Source organism: Phyllobates terribilis, unplaced genomic scaffold, assembly GCF_046119375.1.
Source record: "Phyllobates terribilis strain yellow unplaced genomic scaffold, ASM4611937v1 Scaffold_5__5_contigs__length_657084704, whole genome shotgun sequence".
Classification (NCBI taxonomy): Eukaryota; Metazoa; Chordata; class Amphibia; order Anura; family Dendrobatidae; genus Phyllobates; species Phyllobates terribilis.
This window is the reverse complement of record NW_027362765.1, coordinates 616,370,832-616,397,694: the sequence shown is the minus strand read 5'-3', so window position 1 is coordinate 616,397,694 and position 26,863 is coordinate 616,370,832. Positions and strand designations below refer to the sequence as shown.

The 26,863-nt window shown below is 46.7% G+C and overlaps 1 protein-coding gene across 4 annotated transcripts in view; it reads right to left on the bottom strand.

The window, feature by feature from the left end:
* The window catches only part of LOC141273761 (mitochondrial ribosome-associated GTPase 1-like), a 332,495-nt gene that overhangs the window by 149,651 nt on the left and 155,981 nt on the right, over positions 1–26,863 (bottom strand). For all 4 annotated transcript variants that reach the window (XM_073686095.1, XM_073686096.1, XM_073686099.1 and 1 more), the window contains 2 exons: positions 2,379–2,469; positions 2,234–2,295 (listed from right to left, as the gene is read on the bottom strand). In XM_073686095.1, coding sequence (XP_073542196.1) covers positions 2,234–2,295; positions 2,379–2,469 — 153 coding nt within the window. The remainder of the gene's footprint in view (positions 1–2,233; positions 2,296–2,378; positions 2,470–26,863) is intronic.

Genomic DNA, 26,863 nt, shown 5'->3' with positions numbered 1-26,863 from the left:
TGGGACTATGGGAATATGGGAAAGACATCTCGGATCCCAAGCACCGCAGCATCGCCCCGTTCCTGCCGCTGGACTCATGAAGCAGCGACCCTGGCTCCTGTGACCCCACTCCATTACAGTCATGCAGTACCCCCCCCCCCACCTCAGGTAAGCTACCGTAAAAGGGAATATAAGACTTACCACCATTGTATTTAAAAAAAACTTTTTCTAATTTCCAACCCAAGGGGTATGTCTTATAATCCGCAAAATATGGAACATCACATAGGCTACACCGAGAGTTGTATACATCAAATAGGAAACACTGAAAGACTGCCGTATCCATCACATAGGAGATACTGAGAGACTGCCTTATACATCACATGGTATAAGCAGAGACTCTGGCATATACAGTACAGACCAAAAGTTTGGACACACCTTCTCATTTAAAGATTTTTCTGTATTTTCATGACTATGAAAATTGTACATTCACACTGAAGGCATCAAAACTATGAATTAACACATGTGGAATTATATACTTAACAAAAAAGTGTGAAACAACTGAAAATATGTCTTATATTCTAGGTTCTTCAAAGTAGCCACCTTTTGCTTTGATGACTGCTTTGCACACTCTTGGCATTCTCTTGATGAGCTTCAAGAGGTAGTCACCGGAAATGGTCTTCCAACAATCTTGAAGGAGTTCCCAGAGATGCTTAGCACTTGTTGGCCCTTTTGCCTTCACTCTGCGGTCCAGCTCACCGCAAACCATCTCGATTGGGTTCAGGTCTGGTGACTGTGGAGGCCAGGTCATCTGGCGTAGCACCCCATCACTCTCCTTCTTGGTCAAATAGCCCTTACACAGCCTGGAGGTGTGTTTGGGGTCATTGTACTGTCGAAAAATAAATGATGGTCCAACTAAACGCAAACCGGATGGAATAGCATGCCGCTGCAAGATGCTGTGGTAGCCATGCTGGTTCAGTATGCCTTCAATTTTGAATAAATCCCCAACAGTGTCACCAGCAAAGCACCCCCACACCTCCTCCTCCATGCTTCACGGTGGGAACCAAGCATGTAGAGTCCATCCGTTCACCTTTTCTGCGTCGCACAAAGACACGGTGGTTGGAACCAAAGATCTCAAATTTGGACTCATCAGACCAAAGCACAGATTTCCACTGGTCTAATGTCCATTCCTTGTGCTCTTTAGCCCAAACAAGTCTCTTCTGCTTGTTGCCTGTCCTTAGCAGTGGTTTCCTAGCAGCTATTTTACCATGAAGACCTGCTGCACAAAGTCTCCTCTTAACAGTTGTTGAAGAGATGTGTCTGCTGCTAGAACTCTGTGTGGTATTGACCTGGTCTCTAATCTGAGCTGCTGTTAACCTGCGATTTCTGAGGCTGGTGACTCGGATAAACTTATCCTCAGAAGAAGAGGTGACTCTTGGTCTTCCTTTCCTGGGGCGGTCCTCATGTGAGCCAGTTTCTTTGTAGCGCTTGATGGTTTTTGCAACTCCACTTGGGGACACTTTCAAAGTTTTCCCAATTTTTCAGACTGTCTGACCTTCATTTCTTAAAGTAATGATGGCCACGTTTTTCTTTACTTAGCTGCTTTTTTCTTGCCATAATACAAATTCTAACAGTCTATTCAGTAGGACTATCAGCTGTGTATCCACCAGACTTCAGCACAACACAACTGATGGTCCCAACCCCATTTATAAGGCAAGAAATCCCACTTATTAAACCTGACATGGCACACCTGTAAAGTGAAAACCATTTCCGGTGACTACCTCTTGAAGCTCATAAAGAGAATGCCAAGAGTGTGCAAAGCAGTCATTAAAGCAAAAGGTGGCTACTTTGAAGAACCTAGACTGTAAGACATATTTTCAGTTGTTTCACAATTTTTTGTTAAATATATAATTCTACATGTGTTAATTCATAGTTTTGATGCCTTCAGTGTGAATGTACAATTTTCATAGTCATGAAAATACAGAAAAATCTTTAAATGAGAAGGTGTGTCCAAACTTTTGGTCTGTAATGTATATCACATAGGATACACTGAGGCTGCTGTGTACATCACATAGGATATTCAGTTGTCAAAACAAAAAAGTTTACTTATACAAAAATGAGTGATCTTGGTTTTATTTCAGTTGCAGTTGCATTAGAAAGGCACCATAAAAGTAAAATTCCTGATGTAAACAAGCGTGTTCCACAATGCATACACTGTAAAAGTGACTGAAACCTATAACTGGATAAGAGGACTGACCTGAATTTTAAAAAGCACTGAGCGGGTGATTCCAGGTTCTCCCCCAACTTTAGAGGCTTTTCCTAGAATAAACATATGCAGATGTTTTATGCATACAGCACTACTATATTTAGAGAAACAAAGCAAAAAAAAAGAGTGGATCTACCTTTTCGTAAATGCATTCTGCGCAGAGCATTTACTAGAGAGGATTTTCCCACATTAGGAATTCCAGTCACCATAATGGATATATCTAGGGTCTGTATTGGGAAAAAACATACAATACTGGATAAGCATACAATAAAGAAAACCGGTATGGTGCATCTAGTAGCCTTATATTGCTGTTATGTAAGGAGAACATATTATAGCTCCTAGAAGTCAAATAATTTTTGAGGCGTCTGACTTACAACAGATATGAGAGTACTCATCAGAAGACCACTACCCTCTCGCCCCACAAACAAGTGACTGACAGGCTGTTATGCAGACAATCACAAGGGTATTTCACAAAGATCCTCCATTTGCATTTCAGCATTTCTTACATGGATATCAACTGAATCAAATTTGGTCAATGTCTAACGATCTTTTTAGCTCCGATTTTTCTCAAGAGCTCTTGTGATTGCCTGGACACAGACTACGAAAGACTGATGGTGGGTATCAAGTTGTTGGGTTCTGCAAATCAATTTGGTAGGGCATCACCCATGTTCAGGTGCATTTGTTTTGTATAGCATAGTTACAATCGCCATGTACAATTGCTATACAATACACTCATTACCAATCTGTAATTTTGTATTATTCACAATATAATATAAAACTTCACTTTATTATAGCTTAAATATTATAGCTTCCCGCACAGCAATAGTTAACAGCCGCCAGCCAAACCAGGCTGGCAGCTGACATCAGCAAGCACGTCACCTTAGTATGATGTCACTGTCATGCGCCGTCGACCGTGCCTCGGATGATAGGAGAGCCGGGCACCGCTGGACCACGGCAAGGTGAGGAGAAACTTTTTTTTTTTTTTACTTTTTCTTTTATAAAGACGCACTATGGGGTCAGGATGGTGAGACATTATTATGGTTAGGGCTAATTATGGATATTATTACTACTGTGATATATTTTATTTTTGAGGGTACTGTTACTGTGCAGGGTGACACGGTCGCTTTTTTCTTCATTTAGTGTAGTGTAGAATTTGGGGAAAATGGCGGTCTGTACTGGATGAAGAAGAAAAGTGAAGATGAAGGACTTCAACTAGAGACGTCACTAGTGAGTCCGTGTGTTACCTGTACACTTGCACTATATGCAGAGCTCCTGTGTATAATGTCACTGGTGATCACTATATTACCTGTACACAGAGTTCCTGTGTGTAATGTCACCGGTGATCACTGTATTACCTATGCACTGACACTATATACAGAGCTCCTGTGTATAATGTCACTGGTGATCCCTGTATTACCTGTACACTGACACTATATGCAGAGCTCCTGTGTATAATGTCACTGGTGATCACTGTATTACCTGTACACTGACACTATATAAAGAACTCCTGTATATAATGTCACTGGTGATCACTGTATTACCTGTACACTGACACTATATACAGAGCTCCTGTGTATAATGTCACTGGTGATCCCTGTATTAACTGAACACTGACACTATATACAGAGCTCCTGTGTATAATGTCACTGTTGATCACTGTATTACCTGTACATTGACACTATACACTGTATACTGTATACAGATATCCTATGTATAATGGCACTTATGGTAATATTCGTATTGTGTTTTTTTTTTATTTATTAATGATCAGTATTGTAGTATTTGGTTACTATTAGTGTTGAGCCACCCCCGTAGTGTTCGAGTTCGGTTCAGTTCGTCGAACACCCGTATGTTCGCCGAACTGTTCGTCGAACACCGTTAAAACCAATGGCAGGTAAACAAAAACACAAAGAAACACATAGAAAACACTTTCAAAGGTGTCCAAAACCTGACAAACTGCTCAGAAGACACAACTAACACATGGAAAAGTGCCAAGTACATATAGTCATGCGAAAAGAAAAGAGGTGGAGGAGTAAAAGGAGGGGGAGACACAGATATAGGCATGCCATGCCCTTCTAAAAGCAAAGAAGTGCGAAGCCGACACGGCCAGTCCGTTCCTACCCGTGCCACCTCCGTGTCGCCGGGTTTGTGCCAGAGCCGCGGTGGACCCTGACGGCCAGCCCCCCTCTCCCAATACTGGTGCCTGTCCGCTGGTGGGTCGAGCCCCCCTGCGGTGGGGGGGAGTAACATCTGCAGAAGAAAGACCATCTTCCAGCCAAACTAAGATGTCGATTTCTTTTCGTGGACATTGTGATAAGATCCCTTTCTTACGTCCACGCCAATCGCTACAAATTCCAGATGAGGCACAAAAACAGCAGGTGCTTCAACGGATATCAAGTGCTCCTTCAAGTGGGCTCTCCTCCACCTCAACTTCAACATCACAAATACTCCAGTCCTCAGAGGTGTCACCCCAATCGCACTTGCTTCCTTACAGCTCCCAAGTCTCCAGCTGCCCGTCTGAGGTAACACAGATGGTTGAGTCTGCACAGCTGTTTACTCATACTATAGCCTGGGAAACGGAGGTCTGCTCCAGAGCTTCTGTTAATCCAGATGACGAAATGATCTGCACTGATGCCCAGAATCTTTATAAGTCGGATCCAGGAGCAGATGAAGAAGGTTCTGAGCATAATGTAGACCCTCGTTCCCAAACTGTAACTCCTGTTGGTGGAGACAATGTGGAAGATGATAATGAGACTCAAATACCTGATTGGAGCGACAACTTGACTTTTCGGTCAGGGCAGGAAGAGGTTGGCTCTGAGGACAATGGGTGTGAGAACACACAGGGTGATGACGAGGTTGGAGATCCTACTTACTGTCAACCCACAGTCAGCCAGTCGATGAGGTCAGCAGAGGAGGTGGAGGAGGATGTGACTAGCCCAGGGGATGGGGATGACTCGGTACCTTTGCCTGGCCTTGGGGATGTCGCGGTGGTCGGCTCCCTGGCCCGTACCCTGGGGTCACTCTTTAAAAGGGTGGATAATTGTTAATTTTATAAGAGTTTGTGACGCCACCTGTGGTATCTGGTGAGAAGCACCAGCGCTGCAGCAGTCCACCAAGTCCCGTGATAAGGCAGCTCGATGGTATAGCTCCCCACAGGTGGAGCTAGGTCTCAGGGCAGCGTATGCAGGGGTAATGCAGGACAGGCAAGACCCAGCTGGGTCAGAACAAGAACGGGAACGGACACGGTAGTCACTTCAGTACCTTTTACTGGTGGAAATTCAGGCACATCCCGGAGCACTGTAGGGTGAAGGGTGCATATCAGGATCCTCCCCAATGAGCGGGTGTAGGGCCTCCTGTTTCTTGCCTCTGCGTAGTAAGTTTCTGACCTGCCTGGAGGTAGGCCTAACTTTGTCTCTGTCCTGCGCTGGCTGACCTTGTGGTAGGGCCTTCTCTTGGAGTTCACGCTCCCAGTATGCAGGGCCTTAGCGTCTCCTGGCTCTGTTACGTATCAGCACCTTAGCGATACTGCGACTTGTAGTTGTACAGGGATTCCGGTTATGCCTTACTGGGTCATAGAGATCCCAGTAAGCTCGGATCCGGTGTCCGGTAAATATTCGGGGTGAGCTGGTTAAGCTCCTCTGCCCCTTATGTACTAACTCGCCACTCGCCTTCGGCCTACTCGGGCCCTCACTAGGCTATACACACTAACGGAAGCTTGCCGCGCTTCACTGATCTTATGGCGCCGGCACACCTTAAGCTCTATCTGGGCTCCCTGAATCTAGCTAGCAGGAGCCTCGAGCTCCACTGCCGAACTATTAACGGAGTTCTCTAGACTAGACTGAGCTCCACTGCAGACTGACCTCTCTTAGGCTTCTCTACTGCAGGAACTCTTCAGAGGAACTGAAATGCCTAATGGGCTCCCTCTGCTGGTCTGAGGTGGAAGGTGGAGATGTGTGAATATTTCTGGGGGCCTCTTGTGGAGGGTTCCATCAATGCACTCTTCTAGGATCTGTGATACCAAGCGCAGCGGGGCGTCACAGATGATATTGACGATGAGGTTAGGTTGCGCCTTCCTGGACAGAGACGGAGTACTGGAAGCACGTCAACAACTGCATCCTCAACCACAACTCTGCCTCTGACCACAAGTCGTGGTGGCTTTTCAGGTCGCATGGGCTCTAAGCCTTGCATAGCCTGGGCATTTTTTCAGATCGATAAGGATGACCCAACTCGTGTTATCTGTAATATTTGTCACCAAAAGCTAAGTAGAGGCCAAAAAATCCATAGTTTGAGTACTTCATGCATGAACCGTCACATGGATATGAAGCATAAGTTGCAGTGGGAAGCTCACTGTGCTACAATGCGGCCTTAGCGGGCCGGGCCAACCACTGTCTGCCCTATCTTGTGCATCCGCAGCCTCTTCATCCTCTGTGACTGGGGGGACAGCAGTCACACATGTTTTTGGACGCAGACCTGCCACCTCTTTACCCGCAACAGCCAGTGTGATTGGCAGGTCGTCAGTTCATTGGGAAGTGGAAACACCTGCTGGTGTTGAGCGCTTTCCGACATCGAGAGCACCACCTTTGGATCAAGGCAACCTAACATGTCCGCCTGCATCTTCCTCACAGACCGGCAGTTTGCCGGGGACACCCTTCTCAACCCCGTCTAAGCACAACAGCCAGCCCTCGGTCCCTCAGATGTGGACAAGTAAAAGACCATTTCCTCCTAGCCATGAGAAAGCTAAGAGGTTGAATTTCACCATCTGCAAGCTCTTGGCTACACAAATGCTTCCTTTCCGCCTGGTGGACACAGAGGATTTTCGAGACCTTATGTCTGTCGCAGTGCCCCAGTACCAGATGCCCAGTCGGCACTACTTCTCAAAGAAAGGTGTGCCAGCGTTCCACAAGCATGTCGCACACAACATCACCGCTTCTTTGAGAAACTCTGTGTGTGACAGGGTGCATTTCACCACAGACACTTGGACGAGTAGGCATGGACAGGGGCGTTACATGTCGCTGACTGGGCACTGGGTAACTATGGTGACAGCAGGACAAGGGGCTGGTGTCCAAGTCTTGCCGTCCCCACGAGTTGTGCGTCAATCCTCTTTATCTCAAAGTTCCTCCACTGCTTCTGCCTCCTCAACCTCCTCTCAGTCCTCCACCTGCACCCAAAACCTGTCTGGTCATGCCACAAGCTTTCTAACTGCGCAGAAGGGATCCTGCACACCTCCTTACTATGCTGGCAGCAGGGCTCAACGTCATCAGGCGGTTTTTACTTTGAAATGTCTGGGAAATGTGAGTCACACAGCTGAGGAGTTGTGGTCAGCTCTGGAGACCCAGTTTCATGAATGGTTGTCTCCACTGGACCTGCAACCAGGGAAGGCCGTGTGCGACAATGCTGCAAACCTGGGTGCGGCCCTTCACCGGGGCAATGTCACACAAGTGCCTTGTATGGCTCACGTGTTGAACCTGGTTGTCCAGCAATTTTTAGCCCAATATCCCGGACTAGATGGCCTTCTGCAGACGGCACGGTCACTGTATGCTCATTTCCGCCGTTTGCATCCAGCAGCTCAACGACTTACATCTCTACAGAAGTCGTTGGGCCTGCCAGTTCACCGGCTGAAATGCGATGTGCCGACACGGTGGAATTCAACTCTGCACATGTTGCAGCGACTGTGGCAGCACCGACAAGCCCTGGTGCAATACGTTCTGACGTATAGCCTGGGCCAACGGGATCCAGAAGTGGGGCAAATCACGCTGCAGGAGTGGTCTCAGATCAGGGACCTATGAAGTTGACGCGCCCCCTGGGCCGTGGGGTAGCCGGAGCCGGGCCGGTAGACGCTGGGGGTTGTAGTCACTGTGGCGGTGACCCGGTCTGTGACCCAGGGCGGTCAATCCAAGGGTAATTTGTATATATGGGTTTTATAATGTCCGACTACGCCACCTCTGGAGTGCGGCAAAAGGGGCCGCCGCTGCGGAACAGTCCTCTGAAGCTGGTGGTTTTGCAGTAATGGTATTATTACTCCCCACAGGAAGAGTGTAGCTTCAGGGCAGTGTGGGTGGATGATGGTGGTTGTAGTGCAGGGAGTCAGTAATGAACACAGAGTCCGTGTGATGCAGTCCCAAGATCTTTACTCACAGTTGTTGCAGTCCAGATTACAGGTACCAGAGCAATCTCCCCCGTCGTGCTGTGCGTACACAGTGAGGGGCTCAGTCCACCCCTAGATAGCTCTGGAGTACTTAGCAGGACCCCCTTCTGTGTGTCCTTTCTCTGGCCTTCTCCCTGCACCTCATACCCAGTGACACTTTTATCCGGTATCCTCAGGCCTTGGCAGGCGACGTGTGTTCCGTCCCCTGGGTCCTATGTGGCTACCTTCTTAGTGAGACTGGTGTGGACTTTGGCCTGCAGTACATGAAATGCTGCAGCCTCCGGTTTCTAGTTGAGCCTTGCTGTTTCTCCGCTAGTTGAGGGACCGGTTCCCCTTATCTGGCCTGACCCCTCTACCTCCTGGTAGCAGCGGGAGTACGGGTGGCCTTCTGCACGGCCCGTACCCCTAGGGTCCCTTCGGTTCCTGGAGCCTTCCTGCTCCCACTCCTCTCTTCTCTCCTTCAGTCCTGGGCCTCCCAGGCTAGGCCCGCCTCCGGAGCAGAGCTCATGCAGAGCCTCTGCTCCTGTCACTTTTCCTCCTCTGACTGGCTTGCTCTTTCTAAGATGGCTTCCTCTTTATACTCTCCCTGTCATGTGCTCCCCTAAGCTGCTCCCCTAAGCACCCACTACATAGGATCCTCCCGCCAGCTAGGGACCTGAGACTGTGCCCTCCCTTAGGAGTAATCTCGCTCTACCCCCACTGCGGGTATGTGTTGGATGCAGGTGTTAGGGTCCCGAGCCATACGCCTTCCTTACCTGAGGGTGAGATACCACACCTCTGGGTGAGATGCAGTAACTCTGTGGTGACTGAACCCTCAGGGGCGCCACACATCCTTACGCACAGTTTTGAAATGGTGACGAAGATGTTTAGTGCTGACGACGATGCCATTATCAGCATGACTATTCCGGTGATTTACATGCTGGAGCACACATTAAACAGAATTCAGAGTCAGGTGGTGGGACAAGAGGAGGTGGAGGAAGTAAAGGAGGAGTCGTATGCGGAAGGGATAACATCTCCAAGGTCCAGACGGTCGGCAGCACCAAGGCGGCAGGCATGGGAGGGTGATTAACCAGGGTGCATGGTAGCAGCCAAACTGTTGAGGAAGGTGCAGGAGCCGAGGAAGAAGTGGAGGACGAACTGGCGATGGGCATGGAAGACTCATCAGATGAGGGAGACCCTGATTACATTTCTGTTGTGCGAGGTTGAGGGGAGAGGGCAGAGGAAGGAAGCATGATTCTTACCTCGCTACCAACACAACAAGGACTTGGTCCTCCTGGATGCGCAAGACACATGAGTTCCTTCTTGCTGCACTACCAGCAACATGACCCTTGGATTGTCAGAATTCAAAGTAATCCCGACTACTGGGTTGCCACACTCTTAGATCCCCGGTACAAAAGTAAATTTGCCGAAATAATTCCTGCCATAAAAAGGGATTTACGCATGCAAGAGTATCTGCAGACGCTGTTGCAGAATCTTACATGTGCTTTTCCACAAAACACCAGTGGTGCACGTAGTGAATCTCACAGTTCTAACTTGCCAACCGTGAGACTGTCGAGTCTTCATCACTCAAACCGTAACAGTAACACAGTATCAGCTGGTAACAGCAATTTTGTGGAATCGTTTTACCACTTTTTTAGACCATCCTTTGCAAGGCCACAGGAGACAAGAAGTCTGACACATAGTCAACGCCTAGAGAGGATGGTACAGGAGTATCTCCAAGTGAACACTGAAGCCATGACTGTGTCACTGGACCCTTGCTCATTTTGGGATTCCAATCTGGAAAAATGGCCGGAGCTCGCCACTCACGCCTTGGAGATCTTGTCATGCCCTGCAGCCAGCGTTCTCTCTGAACGTGTGTTCAGCGCTGCTGGTGGTGTGCTGACAGATAAGCGCACGCGGCTCTCCACTGATAATGTAGACAGACTCACGTTCATAAAGATGAACAAATCATGGATTTGCAAGGACTTTTCTACCCCTGTGTCATCCTGGGGAGACTAAAAGCTTGAGGATTTCGTAAAAACAAATCACCAACCGTTTTAAGCAACTGTGGGGCAATTGATGCCACTTAACCCTAGAACGCATGACCATAAAAATCTACACTTTCACATACCTGGGACCTTTTAGGCCCGTGTGCAAATAACATGGAATAACTCAAACTCAAATGACAAACAACTATATACATGAAGAATACCTAGAGTTTCAAAATTCTAACTGAAGTAATCTTGCAGAAAATAGAAAACAATTAACAGGGCGGGCCTGCGAGGCCCCAGGTATGCGGTCTAGGGTTAAGTGGTGTCTGTGCCACAATTTTGGGAAAAAATGGAGACTATTTTTGGAGTCCCCTTGCTGTGTCTTACATGACGTTGGCATCGTCAATTCCAGGTGGGTTGGGTCGCTCCCCCCCCCCTTTTAACTGTAAGAAACTACATACACTATGGCTTGGGGTAACACAGATGGTTGAGTGTGAAGAGCTGTTTACTCAGAGGTCTGCTCCAAAGCTTCAGTGTCTGCTAGTCAGCGTAGAATTTTTAACTGCATCTAGCCTAGGCAATTCTTTGGGCGTAGTAGCCCAGCTGCGAAGCAAGCTGCACCGCCTGTGTATCTAATAAGAATTTTAAAATGCATCTAGCTTAGGCAGACTGTGGGGACCCCCAACCAAACCCAGACGCTCAGCCCCCCTACCGCCCCCCTTTCCTTGACAATACAATAATGTAACTCTTACAACTGGATGGGTGAGGATCGGTCACAGCTTTAGTAACTCTTTATACTCATTACTAGTGTTGAGCGATACCTTCCGATATCAGGAAATATCGTATCGGATTGGATCGGGCCGATACCCAAAAAGTATCGGATATCGCCGATTCCGATACCGGAAACCAATGCAAGTCAATGGGACACAAATATCGGAATGAAAATAAACCCTTTCTTTCCTTGTAGGTTAATTCTACATGAAGTAAAACAACTAAGAATAATGTAGAATGACATGAAAAGCCGGCAATTCAGCAGCGGCATACACCGGTACCCGACAATTTACAACAGAAAGAATAGAGCTTCACACATAGATTAGGTAGATAGAACAATGTCAGTCATATATATATGAAGTACAGTGACAGTGTTGCTTACAGAACTTGTCATTTAGTGTAAAGGATTTATTTAAAAAAATATTAGTGTTTTCATGCACCGTCTCTTTAAAAAAGCCGGCCGGCAATTCAGCATCTGTACCCGACAATTTAGAATAGAAAGAATAGAGAATCACACATAGATTAGATAGATAGAAACATGTCAGTCACATATATATGAAGTACAGTAACAGTGTTGCTTACAGAACTTGTAATTTAGTGTAAAGGATTTATTTAAAAAAATATTAGTGTTTTCATGCACCGTCTCTTTAAAAAAGCCGGCCGGCAATTCAGCATCTGTACCCGACAATTTAGAATAGAAAGAATAGAGAATCACACATAGATTAGATAGATAGAAACATGTCAGTCACATATATATGAAGTACAGTGACAGTGTTGATTACTGTACTTGTCATTTAGTGTTAAAATAAAGGATTTATTTAAAAAAAAATTGGTGTGGGGTTCCCCTTAATTTTAGGCTCTAGCGGAGGTTAAGCAGACAGCTGGGGCAAATGTTTGAAGCCTGGGAAGGGGGTAATACCCACGGAGCTTCCCAGGCTACTAATATCAGCCCCCAGCTGAATACCTAGCCTTTACTAGCTAGTAAAATGGGGGAACCCCCCCAAAAAAATAATGTGGGGTCCCCCCTAATTTAATAGCTAGCAAAGGCTAGGCAGACAGCTGGGGGCTGATTTTAATAGCCCAGGAAGGGTGCCATGAATATTGGCCCCCTCCCAAGCTAGAAACACCAGTCGTTAGCTGCCCCAGAAATGGCGCATCCATAGGATGCGCCAATTCTGGCACTTAGCCTCGCTCTTCCCACTGCCCTGTAGCGGTGGCAGTGGGGTAATAGGGCTGGGGTTGATGTCAGCTTATAATGCCAGCTGACATCAAGCCCAGGTTAGTAATGGAGAGGCGTCTATAAGACACCCCCATTACTAACCCCATAGTCAAAGTTAAAGAAAAACACAAACACCCAGAATAAAGTCCTTTAATTGAAATAAACACACAATTCTTTATTGTTCTAAATTAAAAGATACTTACAGTCACGCCCATTCCAGCTGAAGCCAACGATCTCCTGCAATAAAAGAAAAATAATAAAGCAACCTCATCCTTACCTTTCCATGGTTCCCACGACGGCTCCAGCTCTGCTACATCGAGATGACAGGCTGGACCGCAGCAGAACGCTGCCATCCAGCCTGTCATCCCGCAGACACTGAGAAGCGCAGGCATGCTTGCGCTCCTCAGTGTCTGGCTGTGACGGCATAAAGATGAGCCGAGGTCATGTCCAATGAACTCAGCTCACCTCATGCACGTCACTGACAGCGTGGGAAAATTCTCACGCTGAAGCGCTGAGTGCAGGAGAATTTTCCCACGCTGTCAGTGACGTGCATGAGGTGAGCTCATGTCCAATGAACTCAGCTCACCTCATGCACGTCACTGACAGCGTGGGAAAATTCTCCTGCACTCAGGGCTTCAGCGTGAGAATTTTCCCACGCTGTCAGTGACGTGCATGAGGTGAGCTGAGTTCATTGGACATGAGCTCACCTCATGCACGTCACTGACAGCGTGGGAAAATTCTCCTGCACTCAGCGCTTCAGCGTGAGAATTTTCCCACGCTGTCAGTGACGTGCATGAGGTGAGCTGAGTTCATTGGACATGAGCTCACCTCATGCACGTCACTGACAGCGTGGGAAAATTCTCCTGCACTCAGCGCTTCAGCGTGAGAATTTTCCCACGCTGTCAGTGACGTGCATGAGGTGAGCTGAGTTCATTGGACATGACCTCGGCTCATCTTTATGCCGTCACAGCCAGACACTGAGGAGCGCAAGCATGCCTGCGCTTCTCAGTGTCTGCGGGATGACAGGCTGGATGGCAGCGTTCTGCTGCGGTCCAGCCTGTCATCTCGATGTAGCAGAGCTGAAGCTGTCGTGGGAACCATGGAAAGGTAAGGATGAGGTTGCTTTATTATTTTACTTTTATTGCAGGAGATCGTTGGCTTCAGCTGGAATGGGCGTGATGGTAAGTATGGTTTAATTTAGAACAATAAAGAATTGTGTGTTTATTTCAATTAAAGGACTTTATTCTGGGTGTTGTGTTTTTTTAAATACTTTACTAGAAATTCATGGTGGTCATGTCTAATATTGGCGTGACCCCATGAATTTCGGGCTTAGGGCCAGCTGATAATGCCAAGCTGGCCTTAACCCCTTTATTACCCAGTGAGCCACCGCACCAGGGCCCTGGATGAGTTGGGTACAGCGCCAGAAGATGGCGCTTCTATGAACGTGCCATTTTCTGGGGCAGCTGCGGACTGCAATTTGCAGCGGGTGGGGCCCAGAAAGCTTGGGTCTCCCTGCGCTGCGGATTCCAGCCCCCAGCTGCCTAGTTGTACCTGGCTGGACACAAAAATAGGGCGAAGCTCCACGTATTTTTTTTTTAAATTATTTCATGAAATTCATGGAATAATTAAGAGAAAAAGGGCTTCCCTATATTGTTGTGTCCAACCAGGTACAAATAGGCAGCTGGTGGTTGGGGGCAGCCCGTTCCTGCCTGCTGTACCTGGCTGGACACAAATATAGTGCGAAGCCCCACCTCAATTTTTTTTTAATTATTTCATGAAATAATTTTTTTAAAAAAGGGCTTCCCTATATTGTTGTGTCCGGCCAGGTACAAATAGGCAGCTGGTGGTTGGGGGCAGCCCGTTCCTGCCTGCTGTACCTGGCTGGACACAAATATAGGGCGAAGCCCCACATCAATTTTTTTTAAAATAAATCCTTTATTTTAACACTAAATGACATTTGAGGAGTTAATAAAGATGCAGTCCCTAAATTATTATTTATTTTTTAATTAATTTTTCCCAAAAATTTTGACGTGGGCTTCGCCATATTTTTGTATGCCAGCCAGGTACAGCATCCAGCTTCTATGAACGCGTCATTTTCCGGGGCGGCTGCGGACTGCAATTTTCAGCGGGGGGGGGCAGAAAGCTTGGGCCTCCCTGCGCTGCAGATTCCATCCCCCAGCTGCCTAGTTGTACCTGGCTGGACACAAAAATAAGGAGAAGCTTCACGTATTTTTTTTTTTTAATTATTTCATGAAATAATAAAGAAAAAAAGGGCTTTCCTATATTGTTGTGTCCAAACAGGTACAAATAGGCAGCTGGTGGTTGGGGGCAGCCCGTTCCTGCCTGCTGTACCTGGCTGGACACAAATATAGTGCGAAGCCCCACGTCAATTTTTTTTAAATTATTTCAGGAAATTCATGAAATAATTAAAAAAAATTGATGTGGGGCTTCGCCCTATATTTGTGTCCAGTCAGGTACAGCAGGCAGGAACGGGCTGCCCCCAACCACCAGCTGCCTATTTGTACCTAGCCGGGCACAACAATATAGGGAAGCCCTTTTTTTCTTAATTATTCCATGAATTTCATGAATTTAAAAAAAAAATACGTGGAGCTTCGCCCTATTTTTGTGTCCAGCCAGGTACAACTAGGCAGCTGGGGGCTGGAATCTGCAGCGCAGGGAGGCCCAAGCTTTCTGGGCCCCACCCGCTGCAAATTGCAGTCCGCAGCCGCCCCGGAAAATGGCGCGTTCATAGAAGCGCCATCTTCTGGCGCTGTACCCAACTCATCCAGGGCCCTGGTGCGGTGGCTCACTGGGTAATAAAGGGGTTAAGGCCAGCTTGGCATTATCAGCTGGCCCTAAGCCCGAAATTCATGGGGTCATGCCAATATTAGACATGACCACCATGAATTTCTAGTAAAGTATTTAAAAAAACACAAACACCCAGAAAAAAGTCCTTTAATTGAAATAAACACACAATTCTTTATTGTTCTAAATTAAACCATACTTACCATCACGCCCATTCCAGCTGAAGCCAACGATCTCCTGCAATAAAAGTAAAATAATAAACCAACCTCATCCTTACCTTTCCATGGATCCCACCACAGCTTCAGCTCTGCTACATCGAGATGACAGGCTGGACCGCAGCAGAACGCTGCCATCCAGCCTGTCATCCCGCAGACACTGAGAAGCGCAGGCATGCTTGCGCTCCTCAGTGTCTGGCTGTGACGGCATCCAGATGAGCCGAGGTCATGTCCAATGAACTCGGCGCACCTCATGCACGTCACTGACAGCGTGGGAAAATTCTCACGCTGAAGCGCTGAGTGCAGGAGAATTTTCCCATGCTCTCAGTGACGTGCATGAGGTGAGCTGAGTTCATTGGACATGACCTCACCTCATGTATGTCACTGACAGCGTGGGAGAATTCTCACGCTGAAGCGCTGAGTGCAGGAGAATTTTCCCACGCTGTCAGTGACGTGCATGAGGTGAGCCGAGTTCATTGGACATGACCTCGGCTCATCTGGATGCCGTCACAGAGAGACACTGAGGAGCGCAAGCATGCCTGCGCTTCTCAGTGTCTGCGGGATGACAGGCTGAATGGCAGCTTTCTGCTGCGGTCCAGCCTGTCATCTCGATGTAGCAGAGCTGAAGCTGTCGTGGGAACCATGGAAAGGTAAGGATGAGGTTGCTTTATTATTTTTCTTTTATTGCAGGAGATCGTTGGCTTCAGCTGGAATGGGCGTGATGGTAAGTATGGTTTAATTTAGAACAATAAAGAATTGTGTCTTTATTTCAATTAAAGGACTTTTTTCTGGGTGTTTGTGTTTTTTTTAAATACTTTACTAGAAATTCATGGCGGTCATGTCTAATATTGGCGTGACCCCATGAATTTCGGGCTTAGGGCCAGCTGATAATGCCAAGCTGGCCTTAACCCCTTTATTACCCAGTGAGCCACCGCACCAGGGCCCTGGATGAGTTGGGTACAGCGCCAGAAGATGGCGCTTCTATGAACGCGCCATCTTCCGGGGCGGCTGCGGACTGCAATTTGCAGCGGGTGGGGCCCAGAAAGCTTGGGCCTCCCTGCGCTGCAGATTCCAGCCCCCAGCTGCCTAGTTGTACCTGGCTGGACACAAAAATAGGGCGAAGCCCCACGTATTTTTTTTTTAAATTATTTCATGAAATTCATGGAATAATTAAGAAAAAAAGGGCTTCCCTATATTATTGTGTCCGGCTAGGTACAGATAGGCAGCTGGTGGTTGGGGGCAGCCCGTTCCTGCCTGCTGTACCTGACTGGACACAAATATAGGGCGAAGCCCCACATAAATTTTTTTTAATTATTTCATGAATTTCCTGAAATAATTAAAAAAAAATTGACGTGGGGCTTTGCACTATATTTGTGTCCAGCCAGGTACAGCAGGCAGGAACGGGCTGCCCCCAACCACCAGCTGCCTATTTGTACCTGGTTGGACACAACAATATAGGGAAGCCCTTTTTTTCTTAATTATTCCATGAATTTCATGAAATAATTTAAAAAAAAAAAACGTGGAGCTTCTCCCTATTTTTGTGTCCAGCCAGGTACAACTAGGCAGCTGGGGGATGGAATCTGCAGCGCAGGGAGGCCCAAGCTTTCTGCCCCCCCCCCCGCTGAAAATTGCAGTCCGCAGCCGCCCCGGAAAATGGCGCGTTCATAGAAGCTGGATGCTGTACCTGGCTGGCATACAAAAATATGGCGAAGCCCACGTCAAAAGTTTTGGGAAAAATTAATTAAAAAATAAATAATAATTTAGGGACTGCATCTTTATTAACTCCTCAAATGTCATTTAGTGTTAAAATAAAGGATTTATTTAAAAAAAAAATGGCGTGGGATCCCCCATAATTTTAGTCACTAGCGGAGGTTAAGCAGACGGCTGGGGCAGATGTTTGAAGCCTGGGAAGGGGGTAAAACCCACGGAGCTTCCCAGGCTACTAATATCAGCCCCCAGCTGAATACCTAGCCTTTACTAGCTATTAAAATGGGGGACCTCACCCAAAAAAATGACGTGGGGTCCCCCCTATTTTAATAGCTAGCAAAGGCTAGGCAGACAGCTGGGGGCTGATATTAATAGCCCAGGAAGGGTGCCATGAATAATGGCCCCCTCCCAGGCTAGAAACACCAGCCGTCAGCCGCCCCAGAAATGGCGCATCCATATGATGCGCCAATTCTGGCACTTAGCCTCGCTCTTCCACGCTGCCCTGGTGCGGTGGCAGGGGGTAATAGTGGTGGGGTTCATGTCAGCGCCAGCTGCCATGAAGCCCAGGTTAGTAATGATGGGCGTCTATAAGACACCCCCATTACTAACCTACAAAGTGTTAAAAAGAAAAAACACACTACACCCAGAAAAAAATAATTTATTTGAAATAAAACAGACCATTTTATTTAATTCTTAGTTTACTAAAAATAATAGTTACCTGTCCACGTTCCTGCGCTGATCTCCCATGCACAGCTGTCACATCTGGAGATGGTGACAGCTGTGCATGGCTGCTGTAAGCTCACGCTGCCGGGAACACGTCCGCTCCCGGCAGCGGGAGCCCCTGACTGAGGTCACCGGAGTGCATTCAGTCAGCGCAGCTCCGGAGACCTCCTTTACGGCAGTGCTGTACCGTGGGAATTTCTCACGATACAGCAGGGCCGTAAAGGAGCTAACCGGAGCAGCGCTGCCTGAACTTCGGCGAACCCTTACGGCCCCGTCATTCCAGCGGCGGCAGCGGTTCAGAGCGGTCACATTCTATGTGGCTGCTCTGAACTGGAGATCTTCGTGGGACACTTGTGGACTACTACGGAGGGGTAAGGATAAGGTTGTGGTTTATTATTTTATATTTTATTACAGGAGATCGATGGCTTCGGGGAATTAGGTGTCTAGGTGAGTATAGGTGTAGCTTTTTATTTTTTACTTTATTTTAGGTGGCGATCAGCGGGGACAGGTAATGTATGAACTAATTTATTGTAGGTAACCACTGGCCACCAATGACATGCATTTAAAATTTATTGGGGCACAGTAGGGCAATTTAAATAGCAGGATCAGGCTGATGGGAACTACTGCTCCCATCGAGCTGATCCTGCTGGCACGAGTGGACGGGGGACAGACATAGGCCGATGGAAGTAGTAGTGTCACATCGGCCTATGTCTGCCTGCACGCACAGACACCGCGCACACCCGCACAAACATCGCACAGACACCCCGCACACACACGCAGACATCGCACACACACTCCGCACACACACGCACAGACACCCGCACAGACACTAATCATGACCGGGCTGATGGTCTGGGAGGTGAGGCTGACCTGTGCGGCCGTGGGAAAGTTCATGTGAGTTCATGCAGTCAAGCATGAACTCACATGAACCCTCTGAGGGCACCGCGGCTACTTCAAATGAACAGCTGATCAGCATCACCTGATACCTCAGCTGTTCATTTGAAATAACCGGCGGGAAAGCACAGCACAGAACGGGAAAGCCGGCGGTGAAGTCTTTTCACTGCCGACTTCTCCCGCCCGGGTCCTTCGCTCCCCGCTCCTTGGTGCTGTGCTCCCCGCCCGGTCCTAACTTACGATTGGGATTGGAGGTGGCGAGGGGAGCAGAGGATCGGGGTGGGAGGCTGCGGGGAAGCAGTATGGGGCTGTGTGATTGTTTTAAAGCCGGCGGCTTTTTACCGCGCGCCGGCTTTTAAACAATCAGGAGAATTCTCCCACGCTGGGATGGCATTCTGATGACAGGCTGGATCTCAGCTGAGCGCTGCCATCCAGCTTGTCATCCTTCACAGACACTGCAGAGCGCAGGCATTATGGGAACTTCCGATTCCGGTATTCGATATTGTAAAAGTATCGGAATTAAGTATCGGAATTCTGATACCGCGAATATCGGCCGATACCCGATATTTCAGTATCGGAATGCTCAACACTACTCATTACATTAGAAAGGCATTTTATTTCTAAAATAATTCAGCTTGTTGCAGCATGCCCTGAGTCTCCACTCCGGCAAGTTGGCCAACAAGTGTAACTCTCCAACATGTCTTTTCTATTTCCAGGCCACGGAGGATCCTGCGTACTCGTATGCAGGACTCTGACCCCCATCCATCACTCTTAACGCTTGTTCAGGATGGAGTGGGAGTCCTGACAGGAATATGTCCAGTCCAATATCCATTAAGTGAACACCGTCGGGCCGTATGAGGCCTGCTTTATCTCCTTCCAGTTGTCGGTGTTGTATCACTACACCGCCTCGGTCTCTTCTAAATTTTGCCATCCGAATATTTATTACCCGCCTTGTCCGTTCGATGGCCGTGATGTCTCGCACACCTTGCCATACCGCTATCGGCACAATCTCTGACCATACTATAGCTAGTTTTGTGAAAAATTCTCTGAAGCGCTCAGTGTCTAGTTTCATTATTGCCATTAGTTATGCGCTCTTGTGATGACCTAGGTTGTTTCCCTCGGCCTGTATAACTAAGATCACCAGACCTCTTGCCTCTCTCCCTACCTTGATTACCTCCATTAGTACCTGTGGCCATAGCAGGCCTCTAATACCTCTCCAGTTGAAATATGTGTTATAAAACTCTAATTTCCTCCCGCTTGGGCGGACTTTCGCCCTTTTTTCTGCCCAATATATATACGAGTGGCCTACCACCCACACTGTTGGCTTAGCATCACCTGTAAAAGAAACAAACCACGTTAGGATAACAAGTCCGGTCTTATGTATCTCGCCAAACACGTGGATCGCCATCTCCCTATCCTCTGAACTTCCATTTCTGACAGTCCTGCTCTTGCTGCTTCCATGGCCGCGCCTATGCGGAATGAGTGTGTCCTGTAATCTTTGGGGTGGTTCCCTGCCGATGTTATGCATTTATTAAATATAGCTTGGAACTGGTATCTTGATAATGGCGTTCCATCAATGTGTGATAGGAAGAAATTACTTTGTGATCTGATGGTTATATATGTGTTTTTACTATTGTTACCCGACTCAGTGTACCGTTTGTGGGTTGTAGAAGTACCCAAGTGCCCCTGCCCGCTGGAACCGTTTTCGATTTGTGTATGCGTAGACGTATTGCATTATTGGCTAGGACCACGTCCTGGTGTAATAAGCCTTCACTGGTGGTAATTTTGGATTGAGGGACTAATTCGCTTAGGCATAGCGCCCCGAAGAAGGCGATCCGATCACAAATGCAGTAGACAGTAGTGTTGCTTCAAATTGTGAGTGTCATGTTAATGGTGTTAGGGATATGATGTGAGAAATCAATTTTAGTGACACGGGACGGGAGGTCTACACTCCTGACTTGGCTGACCCCTTTTCCACCCTTTTATGGATTGTCTGATGATGAATCTTTGTCACATCTCCTCAATTCAGTAGTTGGAAGTGAAATGCTACTCTGGTCAGACACCGCTGCGCTGACGCCCCTGATATGCCCCTCATCACTAGCTGGTGGAGAAATTCTATGGTGACTTGTGATCTGGCTTGTTCACATTGGTCAACTCGTCTGCCTGCTACTAGTCATGTCCACTCTTCCCATGCCTTACCGTATGCTTGCCACGTCGACGGGGCAACTGACGCTCTGATTAATGGCATCAACTATTCGCCACTAGATCCCATAGGAAGGGTGGGCAACTGCTGCCCGATGGGTGGGCATTGGGGAAGAGCTCTGTGAAAATCTGCCAATTGAATTGTTATAAAGCGTTAGCAGCAGCTTTACACCCCTCAGCATAGTGGCTAGCGCGGACCCATACATTGTGTTTTAGGCACAGGAATGCTAGCCGGCGTACTAGGCCTACCACTGGGAGAGACGATGATGCCATCTTATTAATGCAATGCGCTAGGCTGGTGTTTTTTGTTATGAAGTGTATATTTTTGTTAGCCAGGCGCGCGCCCCATATTTCTATTGCTACCACTCTTGGGTATAAAAATTATTTTCAGGGCTAGATGCAGCTAAAAATTATTATTAATTTCAAAGCTGGTGGAGTTTGGTATAGATGGCCTAATACAATGAGTACCACACACTGCTACAAGCCAAAATATTTTTTCAGAGCTAGATGCAGAAAAAAATTATATTGAATTTGCAACCTGATGGAGGTCAGTATAGATGGACTAATAGACCAAGTCCCACACACTGCTAGAAGGGCAAATATTTTTTCAGAGGTAGATGCAGAAAAAAATTATATTCAATTTGCAACCTGGTGGAGGTTAGTATAGATGGACTAATAGACCAAGTCCCACACACCGCTAGAAGCCCAAATATTTTTTCAGAGGTAGATGCAGATAAAAATTATTTTTAATTTGCAACCTGATGGAGGTCAGTATAGATGGACTAATAGACCAAGTCCCACACACCGCTAGAAGCCCAAATATTTTTTTAGAGGTAGATGCAGATAAAAATTATTTTTAATTTGCAACCTGATGGAGGTCAGTATAGATGGACTAATAGACCAAGTCCCACACACCGCTAGAAGCCCAATTATTTTTTCAGAGGTAGATGCAGAAAAAAATTATATTCAATTTGCAACCTGGTGGAGGTTAGTATAGATGGACTAATAGACCAAGTCCCACACACCGCTAGAAGCCCAAATATTTTTTCAGAGGTAGATGCAGATAAAAATTATTTTTAATTTGCAACCTGATGGAGGTCAGTATAGATGGACTAATAGACCAAGTCCCACACACCGCTAGAAGCCCAAATATTTTTTTAGAGGTAGATGCAGATAAAAATTATTTTTAATTTGCAACCTGATGGAGGTCAGTATAGATGGACTAATAGACCAAGTCCCACACACCGCTAGAAGCCCAAATATTTTTTCAGAGGTAGATGCAGAAAAAAATTATATTCAATTTGCAACCTGGTGGAGGTTAGTATAGATGGACTAATAGAATGATGCTATGCCCAAAAGGTTTTACTTCACTAGGTGCAGTAAAAAAATTGGTATTCTATACACAGGTGGTGTAGCTTGCAACACAGATAGGCTACTCCACTGACTAACACACTCTGCAATAGGCCAAAAAGGATTAGCTTTGCTAGATTTAACCAAATGCTGTGAAAAAAACTTGCACAGCACTGGCACAGACCTGCCTGGCAAAAACTGATAGGAACTGATGTAACTTAGTCCTGAAAAGGACTGCAATTACAATTAGTCTTTACTCCCAACCTATCTATTTAAGAGTACAGACCTGCCTGATAAAAGTCATAGGAAATGCTGTAACCTAGTCCTTAAAAGGACTGCAATCACAACTCTTCCCTACTCCCAAGCTATCTGTAGATTTGTGCGAAAATTGGCTTGAAATTAACACTGAAAGTATAGCGCACACAGCAACAGCGGTGCCGTCTAACACGCAGCTGCAGCAGTGAGAAAATGGTGGCGACGGGGAAAATGGCTAGGTCTTATAGGGCAAGGACATGTGACATACACTGCCAATGACACATGCCCTTGCTTGTGTGAAAAAAAGCACTTCGCTCCGTGTGTGCGCTGCTGATAGGCTGACAGATTGCACCTCCCCACTGTAAATGCGGGAAAGAGAAAAAAAAATGGAGATCTTCATTATTCCTGCAGAGATCCATCCCCTGCCCCTCCCCCCGCCCCGCTGTACACTCAAACTGCGTATTAACATTAATTTTCAGTATTATTGAGAAAAAATCCAGTTATGATTTTGGTGCACGAACAGTTTTCGAACATAACCTCGAACAGACGAATTTTTTTCAAATCGTTCGTGTTCGCCGAACGGCTCGAACACCGCCCAAAACAGCTCGAATTTGAGATTGGCGAACAGTTCGAGTCGAACAACGCTCATCTCTAGTTACTATGTGGTGGTAATATGTAGTCTGGTCACGGTGTGACGGTATTTGTCCCTTGTATGTGGTATTATTGGTCATTTTAAAAAATGTTGCTGTCACAACCAATATCCTGCATCTGAGGTTGACAGGCAAGATATACTGCCTATCAGTGAAAAGGTAGTTTATCAAGTACCCTAAGGTGCCGACAAAATTGCATTGTGAGTAAATGTCTCGGACTATAAACAACAGCACATGTTGCAGTTTAAAGAAGTTGTCCACTACTTTTACACTGATGGCCTATCCTTAAGATAGTCCATCAATGTCTTATCGGCCGGGGTCCGACATCTGGCACCCCCGCCGATTTAAGAATATCTATATTAAACTCAATTTTATGCTCCATCGCAGCATCAAAGTTCTCCACTGCTCGGGCTGCCAGTAAATGACTGAAAGGGAATCTGCCAGCAGGTTTTTCAAATGTAATCTAAGGCTGCGTGCACACGAAACGCATCAAAAACGCATGGTAATCCGCACCCCATGGTCCCCAATGGCATTCCGCAATGTCAATGCACATGCTGCGGATTTTTCCACAGCGTTTCTGCAGGGCTCATAAATCCGCAGCATGTTCATTAATTTTGCGGAAGCGCAGCGGAAGCGCCGCCATTGACTTGCATTGAGACGCATAGAATGCGCGTCTGTACATTTGTACAAGCGGATTCTATGCGTCTCTATGGTACCCAGTTCTGGAGGAGAGAAGACTCTCATCCAGACCTGGGTACCATTGTACCTGTAAAAAAAAGAATAAAATAAAAAATAAAGTTTATATTCACCTGTCCGGCGGCCCCTGCAGCGCTTCTCCTTCCAGGACCTGAGATGACGTCGTGGTCATGTGACCGCATGCTGTCTCGCGAGATGCCGGCAACCCGGAAGGAACCTGGAAGGAGCGCGACAACACACGCGGCAGCACACGCCGCGGGGGCTCGGTAAGTATAGCTTTATTTTTTTATTTTTACGGTCACACTGTATAAATCCATGCCGGTTGCATGGATATATACAGTGTGACCTAGTTGTCAAGCACTTTCCAAGTGATGCTGTCGCCTGGAAAGTGCTTGTCAGTCCGCATGTGGAAACACATGCGTTAACGCATGTGGATACGCATGTGAATCCGCATGTATTCTGCAGGAAAAACGCATGCACAATCTGCATGCGGTTTTTCTGCCAGGGAGATGCAGAAATGCTGCAGAAATTTTCTGCTTCATTTCTGCATCGTGGGCACATAGCCTAAGGACAGCATGTTTTAGCAGCTGAGACACTTAATTCAGAGATCTGCCATTTATTAGGCGGTGTGCAGCTGTTTATTTACAATGACTGATATCACTAGGAGATTATCAATGACCCTGATCATAGTGCACAGGAGCACTGCACCAACCACGGCCCCTCCTCCAATAAGCCGCTCACTGTCCATAGACAATGTACATCGGAGTCAGCTTTCTGAGCTCTGCTACATGGTATATCTAAGAACTTTGTGTCACAACTGCAGCACTCAATAAACTAAGTGATATATTGTTGGATTCAAGGTCTCATTTCCTACATTATGCTGATCTCAGATGAGTTAGCGAAACCCAGATGACAGATTCCCTTTAATCCCTTAATCCACACGTTGTCACCTTCCTGACCAGGCCAAAATTTTACAATTCTGACCGGTGCCACTTTATGAGGTAATAACTCTGGAGCGCTTCAACATATCGCAGTGATTCTGAGACTGTATTTTGTGACACATGTTAGTGGAAAATTTTGGTTCATATGATTTGCATTTTTTATGAAAATAACAAAAATTTATCAAAAAATGTGAAAATTTTGCAATTTTCAAACTGAATTCTTATGCCCTTAAACCAGATAGTTATAACACACAATAGATAAATAACATCACGTCTACTTTACATCAGCATCATTTTTGAAACATTTTTTGTCACATTACATTTGAAGTGACTTTGAGGAGCCTATGTGACAGAAAATACCGAAAAGTGATATATCTCAACACAGCACCTTGATGTGCTTTTACAAAAGGGTTTTTTGTCTATTCATATATATGATTATTGAAACTTTTAAAAATATCCATTAAAAAATTAATTCGTAAGGGGTTTTTGTGCATACACACTTGTCCGAGGTACAAGTGGTAGTGGATTCACTCAGCCGCTTGCCTGACTGCGAACCCAAAAAAAGGTGCAATAGGTCTCAAGGAAGCTCGTTACTAGGGGTATGTGATTGGCTGTGGGATTATCAAACCCACAAAAAAACAAAAATCGAGGCCATACAAAAAACTGACACCAGCCTCTTACTACGAAACAGGTAAGAGCATTACTTGGCATTATTGGGGTATTACAGATGATTTATACCTAATTTTGCCAGGAGATCGGCAACTTTCACCGATCTCTTGAACGGGAAGAAAACTGGTCATGGTTCAGTGGAACCCTCAGGCAGAGAAAACGTTCCAGTCCATGAAGTTGGCGTTGTGCGGACAGTCAGCCCTCACCAGCCCCAACTTTAGGAACAGTTTCATTGCCTCTGAGGTAGGCTTTGGAGCAGTTCTGTCGCAGGAAATACACGGAAAGGAGAATCCAGTCACCTACTTGAGTAGGAAACTTACTCCGGCAGAGAAAAACTATAGTGTAGTGGAAAAGGAGTGCTTGGCCATTAAGTGGGCTTTCAGTCACTACGCTATTACTTACTGGGGCAAAAGTTCACCCTGGTAACGGACCATTCACCCCTGGTCTAGAGGAGAAATGCCAAGGACAGTAATGCTCGGGTCAGCAGATGGTTTTCATTGTTGCAAAACTTTATTTTCACGGAGAAACATCAAGCTGGGAAGTGGCAAGGAAATAAGGATGCCCTGTCACAGACACCCAGTACGGTAACAGATGTTCAACCCCCCCCCAAGTTTGAACAGGAGAGGTATGTGAGGCAGTAATGGGAATAATAACACAAAATAAAAGCGTGGACTGGGTCAAACTATTTGACCAAGTCAGATTCAGGAAAACCAGTCTGGGCCCCCCTCTTTTGCTTCTGCACACCGGGCTCCCAGAAGTGGTTTGCGGTGCACATCTCGGTGAAGGGAGCTTTCCTGGAGCTCCACGACCATCAAATCAGAACGGCAGTGCAGCTCCTTTTTTGTGATGTGCTTGTGATGGCGCCTACGCAATGACGTGATCGCACAGGCGCCGGCATGTATGCCCGCTGGATTAAAGAAGTGGAGCAACAGGGGATCGTATGAGAGGCACGTATGAAAAACTTTTTTTTAATAAAATGAATTAAATGGGTGTAAAGGGGACAAATGATGCTGTATTGAGTGTGCGGGACAGAGGACAGCAAATGATGATGCATTGAGGGTGGAGGAGCACAAATAATGATGAACTGGCAGTGGGGGAGAGTAAATGATGCTCAGTAGGAGAGTAAAGGATTATGTATTGAAGGTGGGAGAGAGCAAATTATTATGAAATGAGTCGGGTGGGTGGGGGACAGCAAATGAAGGATTGAGACTGGGGGGTAGAGAAAATGAGGAATTGAAGGGGAAGTTCTGTTACTATGCAGGGTGGCACTATGTCGCTTTTTTCTTCATCTAGCATAGTGTAGAGGTTGGGGAAAAAGTGGGGAATGTGCTCTGGAAGCGGTGCTCTAGATAATGGTGTGGTATTTTCTGCAGAGAGGAGTTCTGGCTGCAAGAAGTGATGGTCTGCGC